Source organism: Mandrillus leucophaeus, unplaced genomic scaffold, assembly GCF_000951045.1.
Source record: "Mandrillus leucophaeus isolate KB7577 unplaced genomic scaffold, Mleu.le_1.0 Scaffold160, whole genome shotgun sequence".
Taxonomy (NCBI): Eukaryota; Metazoa; Chordata; class Mammalia; order Primates; family Cercopithecidae; genus Mandrillus; species Mandrillus leucophaeus.
Window position 1 is genome coordinate 1,029,926 of NW_012101588.1, and position 22,514 is coordinate 1,052,439.

Below are 22,514 nucleotides of genomic sequence, written 5' to 3' on the forward strand. Positions count from 1 at the left end.
ATCACTTAAACCCAGGGGGCGGAGGTTGCAGTGAGCCAAGATCGCGCCACTGCACTCGGGCCTGGGCAACAGAGTGAGATTCTATCTCAAAAAAAAAAAAAAAAAAAACTCACACCAACTATTATCTTCCCAAAAGGATTAAGAGACAACCATCTTCCTACAGCAACATATAAATAAATTTGCCCATTTCCAGGCTCCCTGCCAGCACTCTATGATTCAACCACTTAAATTTCTGCCAACTTCTCAAAGAAAAATGAGATCTCATAATTGCTCTGATTTACATTTATACCTGATGATGCGGCTTAGCTGTCTCGCCACCCAAATCTCATGATGAATTGTGATCTCGAGTGTTGGAGGTGGGGCCTGGTGGGAGGTAATTGGATCACAGAGCTGGTTTCTAATGGTTTAGCACCATCCCCAAGTGCTGTCTCGTGATAGCGTTCTCACGAGATCTGCTTGTTTAAAAGGGTGTAGCACCTCCCCACTCCTCTCCTGTCACTATGCGAAGAAGCTGCCTGCTTCCCCTTCACCTGCTGCCATGATTTTAAGTTTCCTGAGGCCTCCCCAGCCATGCTTCCTATACAGCCTTCGGAACTGTGAATCCAACCTCTCTCTTTCATAAATTACCAAGTATCAGGTAGTTCTTTATAGCAATGTGAGAAAGGCCTAATACACCTGGCTTACTAGTGAAGTTGTATCAACCGTCTGGATTTCCTCTTTTGCGAATTACCTGTTCTTTGACTTTGCCATTTTTCTCCTGGGTTGTTTTTCTTACCAATTTTTAAGAAAAGCTCTCATCCTATTAGTACATTGACAAACATGCTGGGAATGTTTTTCCCAGTCTAGCATATGTCTTTTGTCTTTAGAACACCTGTTAGTCATTAAAAGATATGTAATAAGAAATGTTCCTCTTCTCCAGTATGGCTTCCAGGTTTCCTTAAAGAAGGCTCTTCTAGATTATATCTACAAGTTACTAATTTTTTTCCCAATGTTCTATTGTCTTTTTACTTTCAAATCTTAACTGAGCTGCAATTTCGGTAAGTGATCTAAAGGAGGGATTGAACTTTGTTTCCTAAGAGACAATAGCTACTTACACCCAATTTTTTGGTTGTAAGTTATCTTAAGTTATCATATATATTTGGATCTATTTCTATACTAGCTCTTCTGTTCCTCTGATTTGCTGGGAGCTCCAGTGCTTGTGGTCGTTTTGAAGATTCACATTTTTTCCTTTCTAGCAAGATCAAAAGAAGTTTGTTATCAGATGTCCTCTCAGAGCCACACATTCACATCTCCCATCCTGGTCTCCATTTCAGCTCCAATCTGTCTGATGTGACCAAATGACTCACATAAAAACACAGCCCTGAGTGAATACACAGGCTCTGGAGCTGGCTGTCCACATTCAAATCCATAACCACACCACCTCCAGCAAGGTGCTCATTGTGGAGGCTACAGTAACTCCATTCTGGGGGCCAAATAGCCCTGCTGACTTCTGATTAACCCCAGTTCCAGGAAGGCCTCAAGATTTCCGGTTTATCTACTGTTCCTTGTGTAAGAGCAGGTACTTATCATGAATCCTCCCCTTAGGTCAAAAAACCTACTTCAATTGTCCTAGACATCCCTTCTGAACCACCCCTTCCCTATGATGTATGAGCCCTGGGTTCCGGGTGGGTAATGGCGGAGGGATCCATCTCATCTCGTGACTTCTGGAGATGTGGCTTCTATTCATAAGTCCCTATTAAATGTTCCTTTCTGAGAAACTGGGTGTCAGCCTCTTTCTTCAGCCTCTCAACTTCCTGGGACTCCGGGGGCAGATGTGCATAGACCCGCCCACTGTGGAACACAGATCCATTTTGCACTTCAGTTTCTTCATTTATAACATGAGGGAAATGAAATCACCTACTTTAAAGGGTTGTTGAATGAATTAAATGAGATATTTTACTTTAAAACATTACGCCTAGCACATGAATGCGCAATAAATTTAGGTATTTTTATTGTATATGCAAATTAGATTTGATTCAGGATTATCCCTACGCTACTGTCAATGTCACTCTCATTCACTCATACAAACTGCTCTCTCCAGTTGAAGAAAGGGAGCCGTTATTGACAGTCCTGAAAGTATATATGATGACTCCCTCTGGAAGTTTCAAGCTCTGGGAAAGGGATCGGTCACATGTATTTCGGGGAAAAAATGACATTGGAAACTGCTGGTTTATAATAGTATCATCATCAACTTAACCTGTAAGTTACTTTTTAGTCATCTAGTTATCTTTGGTATCTCCCCCGTAAGCATCCTTTCCTATTCCACGTGGCCAGCTTCCTAAAAACACCTTCTATCACATCACCTCCCCGTTACCATCACAAAAGATCTGTAATGGATCCACTCCCGACCAGAAAATAACCAACCACTCTCCTCCTCCTCCCTGGCTTTCAAGGCCCACAGAACTTGGTCAAACTCAAACTCTGTCCAGTGAGGCCAAGCTCACAAATTATCCTTCAAGTAAGTTGTCTCCATCTGGCATCAGTCTACGTGGTCCTGTCCTATCCTATCCTATCCTATCCTATCCTATCCTACCATAAACTCAAGACACACTTTCATTAGCCAAAAATATTGAAGTATTATAATAAAATCAAGAAAAAAGCTACTTTTCCTTCTTTCTGAACACCTACGTCACACTGGCCAACAGGCTTACTTGTGGCCTTTCTCTGTGAGTTCTCAAAAGAGCACGACGAGGAAATTGGCCATCTCATCTGTAAGTTTCCCAAGTATATCACCAAAGGGCAACATTTGTCAGACCCAAGAATTCACGACAATCCAGTGCTTTCTCAGATCTCAATCCCAGGCCTCAAATCCCTCCCACCAGGTTTTTCAGTCTGGATGGTCTCTTTGTAGACAGAGAGGGAAATCAAACAGGAGCTGGGCCTCAACCAGCAGACCTTGCACTCCCTTATCTTCTCACTGTAAACACTGCTTTCTACAAAGCTCTTTTAACTGTGTTTAGGAATTTCTACACAAAACGACAAGTGGGGGTTTGTTTCGAGACAGCTGAACACAGTTGTCAGAGGCCAGTTCTCAGAAGAACCAGAGTTACAGGCGAGCAACCATCACCAGAATGGACTATCAAGTGGAGAGTACTGGAGCCTAGTGGAGAACCCCTGGGATGAAGCCAGGTTAAAAAAAAAAAAAAAAAAGAAACAAGAGAGGGGCAGAGAGCGGCTAGGGGCCCTGAGGAACTTGGTATTCCCTTGAAAGGGGTGGTGGGAATGCCACTGCTGCCCCTCGCCTCTGTGGCCAACTGCTGGTACCCAAACTGTGGGAGAGCTTTTCTGCCCTCGCAAACCCAAACACTGGTGCAGGCAGCAATTTGGGGATGTCCTGAGGGCATTACATCAGACTACCGCTTGTGTCAGGTTACTCACCCTCCAGTGGACCTGGGTGGCGGCGGCAGCGGTAGCGGGCATCATACTAAGGGCAAAGTCCTTGGAGGACTGCCTGGGGAAGCTCAGCACTGATGTCTCTGTATCACCAGAGGCCCCACAGACCTTTCTTGGCACCTGCTGAGACTGCAGCAGCCACACAGGGCTGGCTGGACCCAGGGGAGCTGCAGGGTTCCCAGAGGCCTACCCTCAGGGAGTGCTGCTCCTAAGGGAAGGAAGAGTCCAGTATGCCAAGGGGGCACCCCTTGGGACAAAGGAGACCAGAGCATGCACTTTCCTGTGCCCAGGAGCATGGCTTGCGGGCTGAGAGACTGTGCCACCTGCAGTGGAGACAGGGGTGCATGGCTGGTGGGCTAACAGTGACTGTGCCACCCACAGCAGAGACAGGGGTGCATGGCTTGTGGGCTGAGAGACTGTGCCACCTGCAGCAGACACAGGGGTGCTGTACTCAGCTCTGCAAGGGAGGCGTATGCTTCAAGCCCAGGAGCCAGGTGGTCTCAGTGCTTGGGCACGGATGTGGGGAATGGGACTTCTCCTCCCCCACCCTCCACCCACTGCTGTGGGCACAGTCGTGGCTGCTCCCACAGGTTGGCACAGGCACACGGGACAGTGGCCATTCTGTGGCTGTTAGGGGCAGCTGTTTCCACCGGCAGTGTGCCCACTGGGCCAGGACTTGTATGAAAGGTGCGGCCTCACCCTCTCTACATGGACCCACAGCATCCCTGTGGCAAAGAGCAGGAGAGCTACAAATCTGTGTGCTTTGGGTTGAGGGAGGAGGCTCACTGCAGAAGACGAGTTGGTAGTAAGCCATGGGTGTCTCTCATGGCACTCACTACACTGCAGCCTGAGACAGACAGCGATATTCTCATGTTCTGAATGTCCCCAGCACCAGGACGGGGTGTGACAGGGAGGCAGATTGTACTCCTATCTGCCCAGGCCATAGAGCTGGGGCAGTCCCCACACCTCCCCACAGACACCTTGGCAACTTCTACAGAGCTCCCCCTGCTACCCGTGTTAGGGCTGGTGCTTGAACCACTGGAGTATCCAAGAGAACTGGCAGTTCAGTTTAGCTTTATCCCCCACTCAGGGGGTTGAGCAGGGAGCTCAGGCCACTGTGCATTCCACAGACCACGTCACTGCCTGAAGCAACAGAGCTTCCCCCATAAACAAAGGTCATGCATAAACCCATCGGATTCCACTGCAGCTGGCTTTTACCAGTAAATACCACCTGCTGGCCTGCACAACCCAATATAAATTCTGCTGCCACAAGTGCAAAGCAAAGGAGAACAAGATAACTTCCTGAGAACTCTGCCTTCCAGGCCCAGCGGGAGATGGGTGAGGACCCTGCTCACACACCCAGCACATCACTACTATCACTAGCATTTGAGAAAGCTACCACAAAAAGGCCATCTATAACCAAGAAACTCAGAGTCTTTGTCACTGAAAGCAACCAGAACTGAAGTCAAACAACTATATACAACATACATTATATTCACATTCTCAAGGGAAAAAAAATTCTGCCAAAGTAAATTTAAAAATAAAGAAGAGACAGTTTATCCAGATGAGAATGAAGCAGAGTAACAACTCTAGAAGTATTTAAAAAAAAAAAAAAAAAGAGTGCTGCAACATCCCCAAGACTCACACTAACTCTCCAGCAGTGGACCCTAATGAAAATGAAATCCTTGAAATACCAGATAAGGAATTCAAAATATTGATTTTAAAGAAGCACAATAAGGTCCAAGAGAAAGTCAAAAAACCAACAGAAACCAGAAAAACAATACAGGATCTAAATTAAAATTTTACTAGAGATAGCTATTTTTTAGAAAACCAGACAGAAATTCCAGAAATAAAAAATTCATTGTAGGAATTACAAAATACAATTGAAAGCTTGAACAGCAGACTAGACCAGCAGAAAAGAGAATCTGACAGCTTAAAGACAGGTTTGAATTAACCCAGACAAAAGGTATAAAACTCACATATCTACAAAAAAAAAAAAAAGATCCAACCATATGTTGCTTACAGAAAACCACGTAACTGGTAAAAACAAAGACTCAAGGTAAAGAGGTAGGAAAAGATATTCCATGCAAATAGAAACCAAAAGTGAGTAGGAGAAGAAATACTTGGACAAAACAGCCTTTTAAGTCAACAACAGTTAAAAGAGAAAACAAAAAGACGACCATTAAATAATGATAAAGGGATCAATTCAACAAGATATAGCCATCCTAACTACAAATGCACCCCACACCAAAGCACTCAGATTCATAAAATAATTACCACTAGACCTAAGAGACAGACAGCAATGTAATAATAATGAGAGACTTCAACACCTCACTAATAGCACTAGAAAGATAATCGAGACAGAAAATCAACAATAAAACACTGAACTTAAATCGCACTCAGGACTAAATGGACCTAAAAGACATTTAAAGAACATGCTACCCAACAACCACAGGACATACATTCCTCTTAGCACATGGAACACTCTCCAGGATAGACCATATGTTAGGCCACAAAACAAGTCTCAATACATTTTAAAAACTGAAATCATATCAACTATCTTCCCAGATCACAGTGGAATAAAACTAGAAATCAATTCCAAGAGGAGAACTCTCAAAACTACACAAATCCATGGGCATTAAACAATCTGCTCCTGAATAACCTTTGGGTCAATGACAAAGTTAGGATGAAATGTGAAAATTTTTTGAAATGAATATAAATAGAGACATAATAGACCAAAACCTCTGGGATACAGCAAAGCAGCGGTAAGACGAAGTTTATAGCACTAAATATCTACATCAAAAAGAAAGATAACAAATTAATGACCTAATATAATCCTCATGGCACTTGAAAAAAAAAAAAGAACAAACCAAGTTGAAGCCTAACAGAAGAAATAACAAAAATCAGAGCAGAACTAAATGAAACTGAGACCCCCCAAAAAAAATGCAAAGTATCAACAAAACAAAGTTGGTTCTTTGAAAAGATAAACAAAATCAATGGACCACTACTCAACCAAAAAAAGAAGAGATGCAATTCAAACAAGCACAATCAGAAATGAAAAAGTAGACATTAAAACGGATACTACAGAGAGACAAAAGATCATCAGAGGCTACTATAAACATCTCTACACTCAAAAACTAGAAAACCTAGAGGAAACGGATACAATCCTGGAAACATACAACCTCCCAATATTGAATTGGAAGAAACAGAAATCCTGAAAAGACCAGTAACAAGTAGTGAGACTGAATCAGTACTTTAAAAATCTCTCAAGAAAAAGCACAGAACCAGACAGATTGAGAGCCAAATTCTACCAAAGGTACAAAGAACTGGTACCAATCCCACTGAAACTGCTCGCTGCAAATAAAATAAAATAAAATAAAGTTGGAGGGAATCCTCCCTAACTTGTTCTATGAAGCCAGTAACACCGTAATACCAAAGCAAGGCAAGGACACAACAAAAAAGGAAAACTACAGGCCAATATTCCTAATGAATACATGCAAAAATCATGGCCTAGAAGAATTAGTATTGTTAACACGACCATAATGACCAAAGCAATCTGCAGATTCAATGTAATTTTTATCAAAGTACCAAAGTCATTTTTCACAGAATTAGAAAAACAATCCTAAAATTCATATGGAACAATATGAGTAGCCAAAGCCTGAATAGCAAAAGCAAATAACAAAGCCAGAGGCATCATGTTACTTGACTTCAAATTATAGCTGAAGGCTATAGTAATCAAACAGCATGGTACTGATATAAAAATAGGCAAACAGATCAGTGGAACAGAATAGAGAACCCAGAGTCAAAGCCACATACTTACAACCAACTGATCTTTGACAAAGCGGACAAAAACATAACACTGGGGAAGGGATACCCTATTCGATAAATGGTGCTGGGAAAACTGGACAGCCACATGCAGAAGAATGAAACTACATCCCTATCTCTCACCATACACGAAAGTTGGAGACTTAAATGTAAGATCTGAAACTATGAATATTCTAGAAGAAAACCCAGGAAACACTATCCTGGACATTGGCCTAGACAAAGATTTCGTAACTAAAACCTCAAAAGCAAATGCAACAAAACAAAAATAGACAAGATTTAATTAAACTAAAAAGCTTCTGCACAGCAGAGTAAACAGAAAACCTACAGAACGGGTGAAAATATTTGCAAACTGTTCGTCTGACAAAGGACTGACATCCAGAATCTACAAGGAACTCAAAACAATTTAAAAAGAAAAAGAACCCCTTTAAAAACAGGGCAAAGGACATGCACAGACATTTCTCTAAAGACATACACAGACATTTCTCTGAAGATATACAAATGGCCAACAAGCATATGTAAAAATGTTCCACATCCCGAATCATCAGAGAAAGGCAAATTAAAACCACAATGAGACATCATCTTACACCCACCGGAATGGCAATTATTAAAAAGTCAAAAAGCAAAAGATGTTGGGAAGAATGTAGAAAAACGGGAATGCTTACATACTGTTGGTGGGAATGTAAATTAGGATATCCTCTATGGAAAACAGTATAGAGATCTACCAAGGAACTAAAAATAGAACTACCATTCCATCCAGCAATCCCACTATTGACTATACACCTGAAGGAAAAAAATCATCATATCAGAAAGATACCTGCACTCAATGTTTATCACAGCACTATTCACAATCGCAAAGATGTGGAATCAACCCAAGTGTCCATCAATGGATGACTGGATAACAAAAAATGTGGGGGGGGTGTGTGTGATTTCATTCTTTTTTATGGTCAAATTCCACACCTTGGCCATAAAAAAGAATGAAATCACATGTTTGGCAGCAACATGAATCAAACAACAGTCCATTATCCTAAGTAAAATAACTCAGAAAGAGAACATCAAATACCACATGTTCTCACTTATAAGTAGGAACTAAACAATATGTACACATGGACATGGACAGTGGAATAACAGACACTGGAGACTCAGAAAGGTTGGGGGGTGAGGAATTAGAAATTATCTACTGGGTACAATGTACACTATTCAGGTGACAGGTATTAAAAACCCAGATTTATGACTATGCAATATATCCACGTAACAAACTGTACTTGAACCCCCAAATCTGTAAAAATGTAAAAATGTTTAAAACACAAAACAAAATGACAGAGCTACCACAGTAAGCTTCTCTCCCAAATCCAAAAGCCTAGCTAGCATCCTCTTCTAGTTATCAGACGATCGCTAGTCACATACCATCACTATGTCACGACCATCCATTGTGGTCAAACTTCATTATTCTAACTGCCTTACTGAAAGGTCACCACAGACATCCATACTGCCAAATCCAAGGGCAATGTGTCCTGCTTTTCTGTCCACCCTGCATCCCCTCCTTCAGGTATCTGCCCTGACCCCACTCCATGTAACCTAGTGCTATCAATCCACTTGGATTCATATTCTTCACAGGATAGCGATCCTGATCCAAAAGGCATACATTTGGGGAAATGAAATGAACCCTAGGAAAGAAGGGGCCGCACCTTCTTCTCTGAGACTGCCAATCCTCAGGACTATTTAACCTTTAACGTAAGCCTAACTCCAGTGACCATCTTTGATGGCACACACATTGTCTGGGAACCACAGCCAAAACTGGAAGGCACAAAGGAGTGGGAGTGCGGGGAGCACTAAAGGAAATGGGGGCTGGGGGAGAATGTAAAAACAGGGTTTAAGAAAAACGTGGGTGAGAAGGGAGAGCCATCTAGGAGACATCTTTCAATATCAAATACACATCCACATAATTCTTCATAACGGTTGTCTGCATAGTATCCACTAGACAGGACTAACCTAGTTTCAGCTCCTACTAGACATTCAAACCGTTATCATTTTTAACTACTAACAAATGTGTATTATGTATTATAAACATTTATAATTTCTAAACATTCATAATTTTTGTATAGCTATATACATAAAGCTATACACAGTCATTTTTGCAAAACTGAGGAATCATACTGCCAATCCAGTAATTTAAGGTAGTTTTACTTACCCACTGAATGATAAGTGTGTGTCTTCAAGTCGTGCATACAAACAGCACTTGATGGCCCGCACTGGACAACATCCACACTTCCGCAGATGTTGATTTTATAAAGTACATTATTTTTGGTATCAACAGCTTCCCATGTATAACTGGAAAGGAAGAAAAACAACTTGTCACTGTCACTGATTTATCAAAAATTAAACTTCTCTCTAGTTTTATTCAAGCCACATTTGCTTAAAACTGCCACAAACTAGAAAATACACTTTCCTTAGCCAAAAACACTAAAAAGTCAAGTATGTTAAGTTGCAAAGAAGCCAGGGCAGAAACTACTAACACCATCTGTCTCTGGTTCAATCCACTCTGAAGCTACCTCAGGACTCAAAGATCATCAAAATAGAAATATCTGGCTGGGCGAGGTGGCTCAGGCCTGTAATCTCAACACTTTGGGAGGCCGAGGAGGGTGGATCACAAGGTCAGGCGTTCGAGACCAGTCTGGCCAACATAATGAAACCCTGTCTCTACTAAAATTACAAAAATTAGCTGGGTGTGGTGGCACATGCCTGTAATCCCAGCTACCTGGGAGGCTGAGGCAGGAGAATTGCTTCAACCTGGGAGGTGGAGGTTGCAGTGAGCCGAAATTGCACCACTGCACTCCAGCTTGGTCAACAGTGCAAGACTCTGTCTCAAAAAAAAAAAAAAAAAAGAAAGAAAGAAGTATCTTACCATTAATTTAAGAATATCAACTCAGATCAGTGTATTGGTCTGTTCTCACACTGCTAATAAAGACATACTCAAGACTGGGTAATTTATAAAAGAAAGAGGTTTAATTGACTCATAGTTAAGCATGGCTAGGAAGGCCTCAAGAAACTTACAATCATGGCAGACGGGGAAGCAAACACATCCTTTTTCAGCAAGGAGAAATGCGGAGCAAGAGGGGGAAAAATCCCTTATAAAACCAGCAGATCTCGTGAGAACTCACTCATGATCACGAGAACAGCATGAGGGTAACCCCCGTCATGATTCAATTACCTCCCACCAGGTCCCTCCCACGACACATGGGGATTATGGGAACTACAAGCTGAGATTTGGGTGGAGACACGGCCAAACCATATTAATCAGTAATTGCTCAAGACTCATGCTGAATATAAGATAGTAATAGCCTTTCCAATCACACCAAAATGCTGAAAAGCCAAAGGATTTTTTAACTCTATTTTATTAAAAAGCTAGCTACGGCACGAAAGGCAGCTCCACTTCTGCTTTTACCTCTTAGAGCTACAGTTCAGATCTGAACTTGCAAGACAGAGCTGTGCAATGAGTCAACTATCACATTCGAAATCACACAAAATTCACTACACCAAGCATTCACACTCATCGTTCAAACCTCTGGAAAAGCAGATAGTGAGTAACTGCTAATGCATCAACCAGTATACTTGGGAAAAAATAGGTGGTTTCCCGGTTCTGCAAAAACAATTATTCTCAAATGTCTACTCTGCCCTGGGGAGAATGTTTTGTCCATTTTGTAAAATGGGGATCAATTCCTCAGCAGGAGTAAAAACAGAAAACGAAGAAAGTGTCTTAAAATGTCCTTGCAAAATGTAAAAAATAAAGGCCAGGCCAGGGTCTCATGCCTGTAATCCCAGTACTTTGGGAGGCGAAGGCCAGAGGATCACCTGAAGCCAGGAGTTTCAGGCCAGCCTGGGCAACATAGCAAGATCCCATATCTACAAAAATATTTTTTATTATTTTAAATGCAAAAGCTGTTATTTAACTCAACAGTATTGCTAAAAGGAGGGGCAATAAGTTAAATCAGAATTGCTTAGGCTAGGCCCATCCAGGAGTTGTGGAGGCCCTGGGGTAAGACCACCATATTTATCTACCTAGCAGTGTTATGCAGCCTATGCAATACCCCGTTGACGACAGAAGCACTCGCTCACAGAAGGAGGCTTCCACTTCCCAGAGCTCCCTTCCACAGTGCACCAAGGCAATGACTCAGCACAAAACCAACCATCAGGTCCACAACATGTCCTCTTCCCCCACCCTGAACTAGTTTCAGCAATGGAGGAGCCATAGTAGCCCTGTTGGGGTACTGGAAGACAAGGCGCCAAGAACTCCTAGGTCTGGAAACCCATCGAACCCACCTGCCAAGAAACCAAACCACATACACAGGCCTTTAAAAGCCGGGAGATGGAAGGTCTGATGGCCACTAAGTGGCTACAAACCTGAAGAGCAGGCTGGGGTACTTAGGTGCCCAGTCTTAGGGTGACACCCTTGGGGTGTTACTCCTCAACTCAGCTTCTTCATCAGGAACATGTTAAGAGTTATCTCCTAGACTCGGGATGAGTCAAGGACATGAAAAAATAACCCAAGTATTATCAGGCACAGAGAAAAATCATCCATAAAGGCTTGTTTCCTTTGCCCTTCATTAACCTTTATTCATGTGTTTCACAGGTATTTCTTAAGTACTTACCGCGGGAGGCACAGGAGAGTACAGCAATGAACAAAACAAAGAGGCCCTGCCCTCTCGGAGGGTATATTCCAGGTTGCAGGATACGAGATAAACAGGTAAAGACTTGGCTACTGCTCAGGAAAAATGCTAATCTCTTATCAGGAGCCATAACTAGTTTCTCCAGGATACCAGAGACAAACCTCAAGAAGCAGCAGTGGCATCATTAAGCTATTTCACAATCCTAAGTATATGATATTGGTGCATGAGGGTGTCATTTAAAATAAGTTAACTGGTAGGAATCAATGCTAAAGAGATCCACAAGTACCTAAAATGCTATGCTTTTCTTTTTTTTTTTTTTTTTTTTTAAACTGAGTCTGGCTCTGTTACCCAGGCTGGAGTGCAGTGGCCAGATCTCAGCTCACTGCAAGCTCCGCCTCCTAGGTTCATGCCATTCTCCTGCCTCAGCCTCCCGAGTAGCTGGGACTACAGGCGCCCGCCACCACGCCCGGCTAGTTTTTTGTATTTTTAGTAGAGACGGGGTTTCATCATGTTAGCCAGGATGGTCTTGAGCTCCTGACCTCGTGAACCCGCCCACCTCAGCCTCCAAAAGTGCTGGGATTACAGGCATGAGCCACCGCGCCTGGCCGGCTATGCTTTCCTTAAAAGAAATCCACCATTTTTGCAAAGGGGATATTTAAATAAGGTAAAGAGTGTGTGTGCTTGGGGAGCAGAATCAAGATTTTAAAAAGAATGAAATAAGGGATATTGTCCTGATAATCTGGAAATCAGGGCTGCTAGAGAGAAAAGTGTTGCTCTATTCAATTATATTATTTTCTCTATTTGCATTTCATACTTGTTTTGTCAAGATTCATCAAATATAAGTGGTTATGGGAGTAGGAAAGGAGGAGCCTATTAAAATACTTGAACACTGACTTTTTTCAGGGGGCTGATTTAACTACTCAGCACAAGGCAGCCCTCCTCCAGGCCTGGCAACCTCAATGCCATTCAAAGCCATCAGCAGCACTTGAGGCAAAGGTACCAATATCTCAGAGTTCTTAGTCACAGCTTTAAAATGAAGAATGGTCACAATAGGTTTCTAAACTTCACTCCAAAGACACCTGCAAGCTGTCAGTACTTAAAACATTCTGATGTTTCAACGGACATTATGTCTCCTTTAAAACAAACTAATGGCAGGGTGCGGTGGCTCATGCCTGTAATTCCAGCACTGTGAGAGGCTGAGGCAGGCAGATCACGAGGTCAGGAGTTCAAGATCAGCCTGATCAATATGGTAAAACTCCGTCTCTACTAAAAATACAAAAATTAGCCGGGTGTGGTGGTGCGCACCTGTAGTCCCAGCTACTTGAGAGGCCGAGGCAGGAGAATCGCTTGAACCCAGGAGGTGCAGGTTGCCGTGAGCTGAGATTGCACGACTGCACTCCAGCCTGGGCAACAGAGCGAGACTCTGTCTCAAAAAAAAAAAAAGAAAAGAAAAAGAAAAAACTAAACTAATACGCCTAGCCCCTAGTATCAACAGCAGCTCAGAAACAGTCATGTGGTTTAAATAATCTATCTGAAAATTTATGAAGAATATTCCAAAAACTATTATGTACTCTGGTATGCACTCTGGTTAAACTATCACTAGACATGCTTCCACTAAAGTAAATATTTTTTAAAGACTATTTCATAATAAACTTAAAATCATATAAATAACTGATAACAAGTTTTAAGAAATCACATGTTTGAAACTAAAGGATTCTAAATTTCTTTCCACATTAAAGGCTAAGCCCCCAGAATGGCCTAAGCTAAAATCATTCTTAAATTGGTATTAAAGTTTAAAAGCACCATGATCACATGATAGAACTAGAAAATGGTTTCAGAAGCAATAAAATTATTGCAGACTAAATAAAATTTAATGATATATTTGAGGAATAATAAATTTTTTGTCTGAAAGTTTGTCTATTAGAAAATTCTCTACCCGAAGTGCACATGTACAGCCAGAATTAGGACACTATTCCACAACAGTATGGTTCATTTAACAGCCAAGCAAATGGAACCATTCAGCTGAGATTCCCAGAAAAAGCCTACATTCTAGACTAAGTTATCTGAGCTTACACAAGTAAAGACTTAAGAAAAAAACTGACAGAAAAAAAAAAAAAAGAGATCAACATATTCAATCAGAGAAAACTAAGCTGTAATACTAAGATGTTAAATGTTAGCAACAAACAAGCTTCTGGAAGAAAGTATCTGCAAGCTGTGTGGAAACACACTCTTCACTCAAACACACACACACACGAAGGAATGTGTTGAATACATTTTCCGAAAGAAAGAACTTCAGGCCATGTGCGGGTGGCTTATGCCTGTAATCCCAGCACTTTGGGAGGACAAGGTGGGAGGATCACTTGAGGTCAGGACTTCAAGACCATTCTGGCCAACATGGTGAAACCCTGACTCTATTAGAAAAAAAAAAAAATACAAAAATTAGCCAGGCATGGTCACGCACGCCGATAGTCCCAGCTACTCGGGAGGCTGAGGCACGAGAATAGCTTGAATCCAGGAGGTGGAGGTTGCAGTGAGCCAAGATCGCACCACTGCACTCCAGACTGGGTAACAGAGTGAGACTCCCTCTGTCGAAAAAAAAAAAAGAACCTCTGCAGCAGGATAGGTAAAAAAGCCCAGTGAGCATTTTCTTGAAACTCTGTCAAGTCTTCTAAAAGTCATTGACGCTATGCTGTATTCCATCTCGACTGAAGGAAACCAGCAGGACACAGGAGGAGGAGCGGGGAGAACTGCAAAGGCCCACAGAAGCAGCTTGTCCACTGGAAACAACCCAGGATCCCTGCCCATTGTCCTAGCCTTGCAAAATCCAGTGACCATCCTCAAGGGAGGCAGCCTGATTTCAGTTAGAATCACTCTTTTGGATGCAAAACCATCTGTCCAAGAACCTTGGTTCTTCAAAACCATCACTCTGGGACAGAAAATGTTCTAGAGAATCAGCAAAAGTAAGCAAAATCTTTGCTATTCTATGTCATTTTTCAGAGCGTAAAACAGCCAATGGTCCCTCTCTCATTCTCAAAAAATCCAAATGCATTCCAAAGCCAGCCCGACAGCTGGAGATACACACATGTGCTGCTGCAGCTCCTCCAGACAGTGCTCCCCGGCCGAATCCACAGCTCTGGCACTAGCTGCAATGGCACTTTATACAGCTTAGTGGTGGCATCTTCTGAGGTGCCTGTTATCCCCAGCGACACCGTCACTCTGGGACAGTAATGTCCTCCCTCCTGGAGCAATGACTGGCAGATGCAGGATCACCATCTACTGATGGCTTGAGAAGGAAACTGGCCAGTTTGGCTAAGAACCCACGACAGCACAGCTCTCACCCACACGGCTAACACGTGAGCCAAATCTCCCCACAGAACTGGACGCCATTATCCAACCCTCCCAAGTTCCTCAGCTTTGAGGCCAAAGATCCCAAGGCTCAGAAGGAGGAACTTGCCCAGCATCACAGAATTACAAAGTGAAGAATAAACCCAGGCAGTGTGAGGCCCAAGGGTGAGTCCTTAACCACTTACGTAAATGGCTACATTTATTTTCCATTTTAAAAAACGGTTTTAACTTTTCAGACAACATTCAGTTTCAGTTACAACACGAAAACTGGCAAAACATTCCACAAAACTTTAGTTTAAATCTTGTCACAATAAATGTCATTAAAATGATAGACTCTGTATAGCATAAAGATCTCTGAGTTCCTATTATATTGCCAATCACCTATATAATTTGATTCAATAAAATGCTAGTCATATAGAAAAATTAAAGTCATCCCTTCACGGCACCTTGTAATCACAGATACAAGATCCCCAGTACAGGCCTGAAACCAGGAATATGGTTTCAGATGTGGTTTTTCCTTTACATACATACCCATGATTAAGTTTAATTTATAAATTAGTTGTTGTAAAAGAGTAATAACTAATAATAGTACAATTATAACTGTAATAAATGGTATGTGAATATGGCGTCTCTCCCTGTGTCTCAAAATATCTTAATATTTTCAGACTACAGGTGACCATAGGTAACTGAAACCTTAGGAAGTGTAACTGCTGATGGGGGGACTGGTTTACAGTCACTCACTTAATGATGGGGATACACTGTCAGAAATGTGTCATGAGGCAATTCTGTCACTGCACAAACATCACTGAGTGTATCTGCACACACATAGATGGTGTCACCTCCTACAAACCTAGGCTATATGGTATGTCCTATTGTTCCCAGGCTACAAACCCGCACAGCATGATGCTGCATTGAATACTGCAGGCAACTGCAATACATGACACATACTTAAACATAGAAGAGGTGCAGCAAAAATATGGTATGAAAGATTAAAATGGCACACTTGCCTAGGGCACTTAGGATGAACAGAGCCTGCAGGACTGGAAGTGGTTCTGGGTGAGCCAGTGAGTGAGTGGATGTAAAGGCCTAGGACCTGACTGGACGCTTTTATAAGACTGGTAGCGCAGTGGGTTCGTGTACAGCAGTTATTACCACAAACATGTGACTAATGCGTTGTGCTATGGCGTTACAACGGCTACAGCATCACTAGGTGATAGGAATTGTTCAGCTTCATCATAATCTTCTAGGACCAAGGTCATTTATGCAGACAGTAGTTTAGGCAGTACGTCATTGGCCAAAACGCTTCTCTTCTCATTTTTAATGTCATGGATACTACTTGAATAATAAAGGCAGAATTCTAAGAGTGGTTGAACCCATCTGAGGACAGCCTCTATGAAAAAGCTGTGAACTGTACAAAGATTCAGACCCCATCACATCACGCTATCAACAGATCATATGCTTTCTTGCTCAACTTCTTCCCCAAGCTTAAACTTCTGCTACTCTATACTCCCAGTCCACTTCTGCTTTCTCTTCTACACAGTGTGAATTGCCAAACACCAGAGCATTGCCTTCCACAACCTCTCTTCCCATACCCAATTGGTTTCCATGGAAATAATACCAATTCCTTCAGTCGGCTCCTTCCCACTGGCTGCACTGTCCTTGCTATTTCTATACAAGAAGCTTGTGAACTCCACAAACAGGGACCACATCTATATTGTCTTCCTCAACTCAGATGCACACTCTCCTTTAATCAGACTACTCAGCTCAGCAGAGTCCAACAGTGAGTGTTATCCACAACTCAGAAACATTCTATAATCAACCCATCAGGCCCAGCAGGAAACAGGGAGCAGCAGAAGTCACACACAAGGCAAATGACTTTAGAAGATGTCTGCTTTTAAAGCAAAGTCTGTGGTTTGAAACATACCCTATTTTTTTAATTTAACAAGGACAATTAATTTAACCATATAAACCAAATACACCGTCGGAATCTTTCCCATAAAGAAAGCTCAGATACAGTTTTGCTCCTGACTGGAATCTCACTGCTTCTGCTGAAACCATCCTGGAGAACTGCAGTCAGTTCACGCCTGTTCAGAAGCACAGAGGTCCCATTTTAACCTCATTTGCTTGGAATTTCATAATATCCTGAAAGGTGCTGGCAGATTACCAATTAGAAGGAAGCACACAAGTAACAGACTGTCAGCCAACCCAGAGACAGGAAGGTGTTTCTACTTTCCTGCTACTGTTCCAGCAAGGGCCGCATTCAAAACCCACCCTGGTCAAGACGAAACCAATCGAGGGGCAGCAATGAAGAAGTGAATCTAACTCCAGGCCGACACAGTTGCCTGGAGTTCAAAAAGCTTAAAACAGAGAGATGGAGAGCCAGCTTTACTGAGTGAGTTCTAAACGTCTGTCCAAAAATGAAAAATAAAAAATTCAAAATACTATGTCATAGGGATACAGATATAGAATATCTTTAAACTGACATTGGTATCTTAACATGACAGCTCTCAGAGTTTTCATATACGCCATCACCGAATGCTTACAAAACCACAATAGCTTGCGAGATGTAATTTGGAGTTCTTTCCTTTTAAAAATAACTAGCGTCTAAAGTATGTAAAATTCTATGATCAAAATATATGGTATCCTCAATTTCTTAAAAGAAAACAAATCTTAGAAAACTGGGTTGTTTCCTTTCAACACAAAACATCTCCATGAAGTATCACTCTGTCCCTTCCTCATTTATTGCCATAAAGCCAAACTCTTTTAAAATATATCTTAGTTTCCTCAGTTCCTGTCAATCTTGGGGTTATGCTAATTGTCATGTAACTATTAAACATTTTATTACTGGCCTGCAATTAATAATCAACACATAAAGCAAGATAAAGGCAGGATGGGATCAGTAATAATATAAGTAGGCATGTGTGAATCTGTAATTTGGTTTCCTTAGAAGCCAGAAACCCAGTTGGTGACACATAAGTGAAATTCACATAACAAGATACGTAGTCACTAGCTAGAGAAATGTTTCTCTGAGGCTACAGCAAGGAACAAATCTAACAACTTGGAGACAAAGAGAATGTGAAGTCTTTCCAACCTGAACATCCAAAAAACATTTTCCTACTTTTGACATGCATGCAAGTCCTCTCACAGAATATTCAAGAAATCACCTGGCTCACTACTGCCCCTTATCAGTATCAGACAGTGTTTCAGATCATACATATCCAGCACCGTCACCTTCAGAAATCCAGACCAGTCTCCTAAACTAAGGAGGAAGGGAAAAAACAGCAGGGAAGAGGAGCAAGGAGGCCAGGTTCCCACACCGGACCTTGGCAGCAGAATGTCAAGAACGTGAGGTAAACACTGTCGTCAACAACTTTCTATTGCCTACACTAAAACAGAAACAATCTGATTTGCACGAAGACTCGTACCCCGAAATAAAGGCTGGGGAAGCACATGAGTTTGACACAGCATGGCCAGGGCTTATATAGGAAGTACTTCACTTCCTATTCTATCAAACCCACAAAGCTGTGGACAAAGATACAGGGCTGACAAATACAAATAAAGAGAAGCAGGGAAGTGCCAGACGTCAGCCTTTGGTTTTCCCTGAGAGGTATGCAGGGTCTGGAAGGAAGCCCGGTGCATAGAGAGGGATTCGGTTAGAAGCTCTAAGTCAAACTTGGCATCTAAGTCAACGTCAGAGCCCACAGAACCGGGGCAGGCAATGGGGACTGCGTAACAGAGGTCACCTAGAATAGACAGGGGAGAATTCTCCTGGCTACCCTAAGAAAGGTCCCATGCAGAGACTGGGCCAGATTCCTGCCCCAGCGCTGACCAACAGGCTGCGTGAGCCACAGTCTCTCCCAGCTCAACTTCCTCGACAAAACTCAGCTAGCCCTCAAGGACGCTGTGAGGGAAAAAAACACCACCAGAAACAGAGAGTTTTTGAGACAGACTATGATCTAAAGCTTTCATTTGAATCCAGAGAGAGATCTGGACGGCTTAAAAACTAAGTTTACAAAAAAAGGTGAGTTGGCTGGGGGCGGTGCCCTCTGAAAGGACTGTCACATGACACTGGCAAAGAACTGGAGGGAGAGCCGGGCAGGCCCCTGTCCGGAGGAATCTCGGCGGAGCTGATGAAGACAGAGACACACGCACTCAGACAAACACACACACACACTCTCAGACACACACGCTTGCACTCACACACTCATGTACTCACACACGCACTCACACACACACACACTCAACTGCCTCCTGGGACTTCTCAGGACAGGCATGGCACTCTGGGCCTGCCCGCCCTGCACCATCCACAGCAGAGACAGGTGAGTTCAGCGCTTCCAGCAGGAGAGCAGCAGGGGAAACAGGACCCGTGCAAACACGCCAGGGCGTGGCATTCCCAGGAGGTGGGCAAGTGCCCTCCACAACAGAAAGCTACCAGAAAAATGGCCGGCCCTGTCTCTGCTAGCCTTGGCTCAGATCAACTCAACGGTAGAGGATGCAGGCCAGTATTTCAACTCTAAGCCCTGCTCTGTGATGATTTTCTTCCAATAAGAGCAATTACCTGGGCGGTCTCATACTTCGCTCCTCATATATAAAGAAGAGTTGTAGATGGGCTAAACCCCCTGCTTCACCATGTGGATGTCTGAGTTCAACCGCCTTTAAGAACAACACAGCCCCCCACCGCAGAATTCAGACCTTAATATTCAGCCCCCTACTCTCCCTGTCACCAAGGTCCCAAAAAACCCTTCCAGACCCAGGGTCCTTCCTGGGTGTGCGAACTACAAGGGAAGGTGGGCCTTTCTAGAAAACTCACCGGCTGTCAGCTCAGCTGGGTGGCCCACGACGCCAGTGAGGCCACTGCCAGGCGGTGGTTCCTCACAAACGCCAATCAGGGGGACACAGGAGAAAGGCCCCTGCTTTGAAGATGCTGGGGCCAAACATCAGACGGCAGAGGCTCCGCAAAGCCTAACACCCAGCGGGGGCTGCTTAACACCCAGCTAGGCTCCCTCTCCACCTTCCTGGAGACACAGAACTGACAGCCTAGTGAGGTCCTAGTGAGAGGTACGTGACTTTGCCTCAGGTCACAAATTCACAAAGTGGCCAAGTCCATGTTAGAAAGAGGCTAGTCCTCCTCCAGAGCTCAGGCTACCTCCATCGCAGCCTAAAGGCAACCTGAAGAGGAAAAGCAGCTACCTTGCTAAATTGCAACCCTTATCTAGGGATCTCGCAGCTCCCTGAGGCAATCCAAGCAATCGACCCTTCCATGTGCCTTTCAATCGACCCACCTACTGAAATCCGCAAGGGCTCTGGTTTTTACCCAGAGGGAGCCCACAGTCCCACAGCCCCTGTGACCTGGCCACAGCTAGTCCTCCACGCTCTCTGGCCCCTCCCTCCATTCTCCCAGTGACTCAGCCCACTCAGCCACGCTGGACCCTTGGCTGCCTCTCAACCAAGTCAGACATGCTTCCCTCCAGGTCTGACACGTAGGCCCCTAATCCGCGTGCCTGGTTCACTCCCTCACTTCCAGCCTCTTACAGAAAGGCCTGGGGACAGTGGACTCTCCTATAAAATGGCCCCATCCTCGGGGCCCCACCCCTGACTCTGCCACCAGCTCTCCTCTCCCTCTGCAGGTCCAGCAAAGTCAAGGCCATGAGCTCACGCTGCCTGTCACTCTAAAGGGGTGACTCTAAAAAGACAGAAAAAAAAAGAGAGAAGTGCTGGCATAACTGACGCACTTCAAGAGCAGAGACCAGGTGGAGGGAGGGTGCCTCAGGGGAACAATGAGGGTGACTCACTGGAGTCTCAGACTTGCCACTTCTAGGAAACCCACTTCTTTAGCGCTTCTATTCTGGTGGCTTGGCACTCTATTTGCAGGCCACAGTGGGGTGCAGGGAGTGTTGGGGGAGTTTTTTAAGTACTAAACAGCTGTTTTAAAATGTATAACTGATTCTGGAGTAGAGACAACTGTGCAGATGGCAACGAGGTAATTTTACACACACTCAAAATCCAGTGGTGGGTCCGCTCTGAAGGAGCTCTCTCCTCCTCCCAGCACACAGCAGGCATGAAGAAGGTGGCAGCCCTGACTGCAAGACCCTCCTGACCTTCCCTCTAGGCCACAGCCCACAGGCAACTCAAACTGCAAAACAAAGGCCAGTTTTCGCTGTCACACATTCCTGAAAACAGAGCTTGGGCCAGTGCTTCCACCACCTCCCTCACTTTCCACACCCCTCCCTGTGAAGGATGACACTCCTGGGATCTGCTTCTTCATCCTGGACAACTTACCCTCCAGATGTACTGAACAATGGTTGTAGCCCAGGGGAGCGAAAAACACACAAAAGGAAAAAGAAAACTCCCACCACAGGTCTGCAGCTGGCTGAAGAGCCAGGTTCACAGAGCGCCTGGGATTTTCCCCACCCTGGAGGATTCACAGGGAAGTGCCCCTCTGCCCTGGCTAACATGGGGACAAAAATAGGCTTATGACGCATTGCTTTGGGCACCTCGAAAACCTAAGCCACCATACTTTTTTTTTAAGTTGCACAGCAAGGTAGAATTTATGAAGCACTTCACATCCAAGCCACTGGCCTGGACACTTCCGTTGCCACTTACAACAGCACCCATGTGCAGAAGTGAGCTGGGACTTCCTGATCCAACCACAGGGAAACAGGGAGGACGGCTCTTCGTGCCCTGGAACCACAACAGCCCCCTTGCTCCCAGCCCAGCCTGGGACCAAACCGCCACAGGAAGGAGGGTGACCCCCGGCCTCCACCCAAACTCCACACCTCGAGTTATCATTGTTCAGGGGAATCCGAGTCCGTAAGGACTCCTCAAGGCTGCAAACCTCAGAACTGCAGAATTTGGGATGCAAAATGGACCTGGAAATCATGGAATCCCGTGGTTTTAAAACTTTAAATTTTAAACAGTGGAAACCTTTCTTTCTCATGAGGAAGCTTACATGGAATGCCCATCATGAAACTGATGATGAAGAAATGCTGTCTGGTTGAGGCAGAAACCCCAAGACACTAATGGAGAGTGCTGGCAGGCCAAGAAACAGGTTATAAAAATAAATCCCTGATGTAAGGCAGCATCTGTAACTTACAGATAAAGCAACTGCTACCACTACAGCACCGATGAACACCGAGGACGTGCCAGGCATTCAAATGTCTCCCAATTCCCACACCTAGCCTACAACATGGTTAGCATCCCACACCTAGCCTACAAACACAGTTAGCATCCTGACTGGACACACACGGA

General features: G+C 43.9%; 1 protein-coding gene across 1 annotated transcript in view; it reads right to left on the reverse strand.

Moving 5' to 3' along the window:
• The window catches only part of IGF2R (insulin-like growth factor 2 receptor), a 124,658-nt gene extending 103,127 nt beyond the window's left edge, over nucleotides 1-21,531 (reverse strand). Inside the window, exons 1-4 of the mRNA XM_011975972.1 lie at nucleotides 21,480-21,531; nucleotides 20,077-20,190; nucleotides 11,474-11,522; nucleotides 9,446-9,585 (exon numbers count right to left, since the gene is read on the reverse strand). Of these exons, the coding sequence (XP_011831362.1) occupies nucleotides 9,446-9,585; nucleotides 11,474-11,522; nucleotides 20,077-20,190; nucleotides 21,480-21,531 (355 nt within the window). The remainder of the gene's footprint in view (nucleotides 1-9,445; nucleotides 9,586-11,473; nucleotides 11,523-20,076; nucleotides 20,191-21,479) is intronic.
• Between the last annotated feature and the right edge of the window lie 983 nt (nucleotides 21,532-22,514).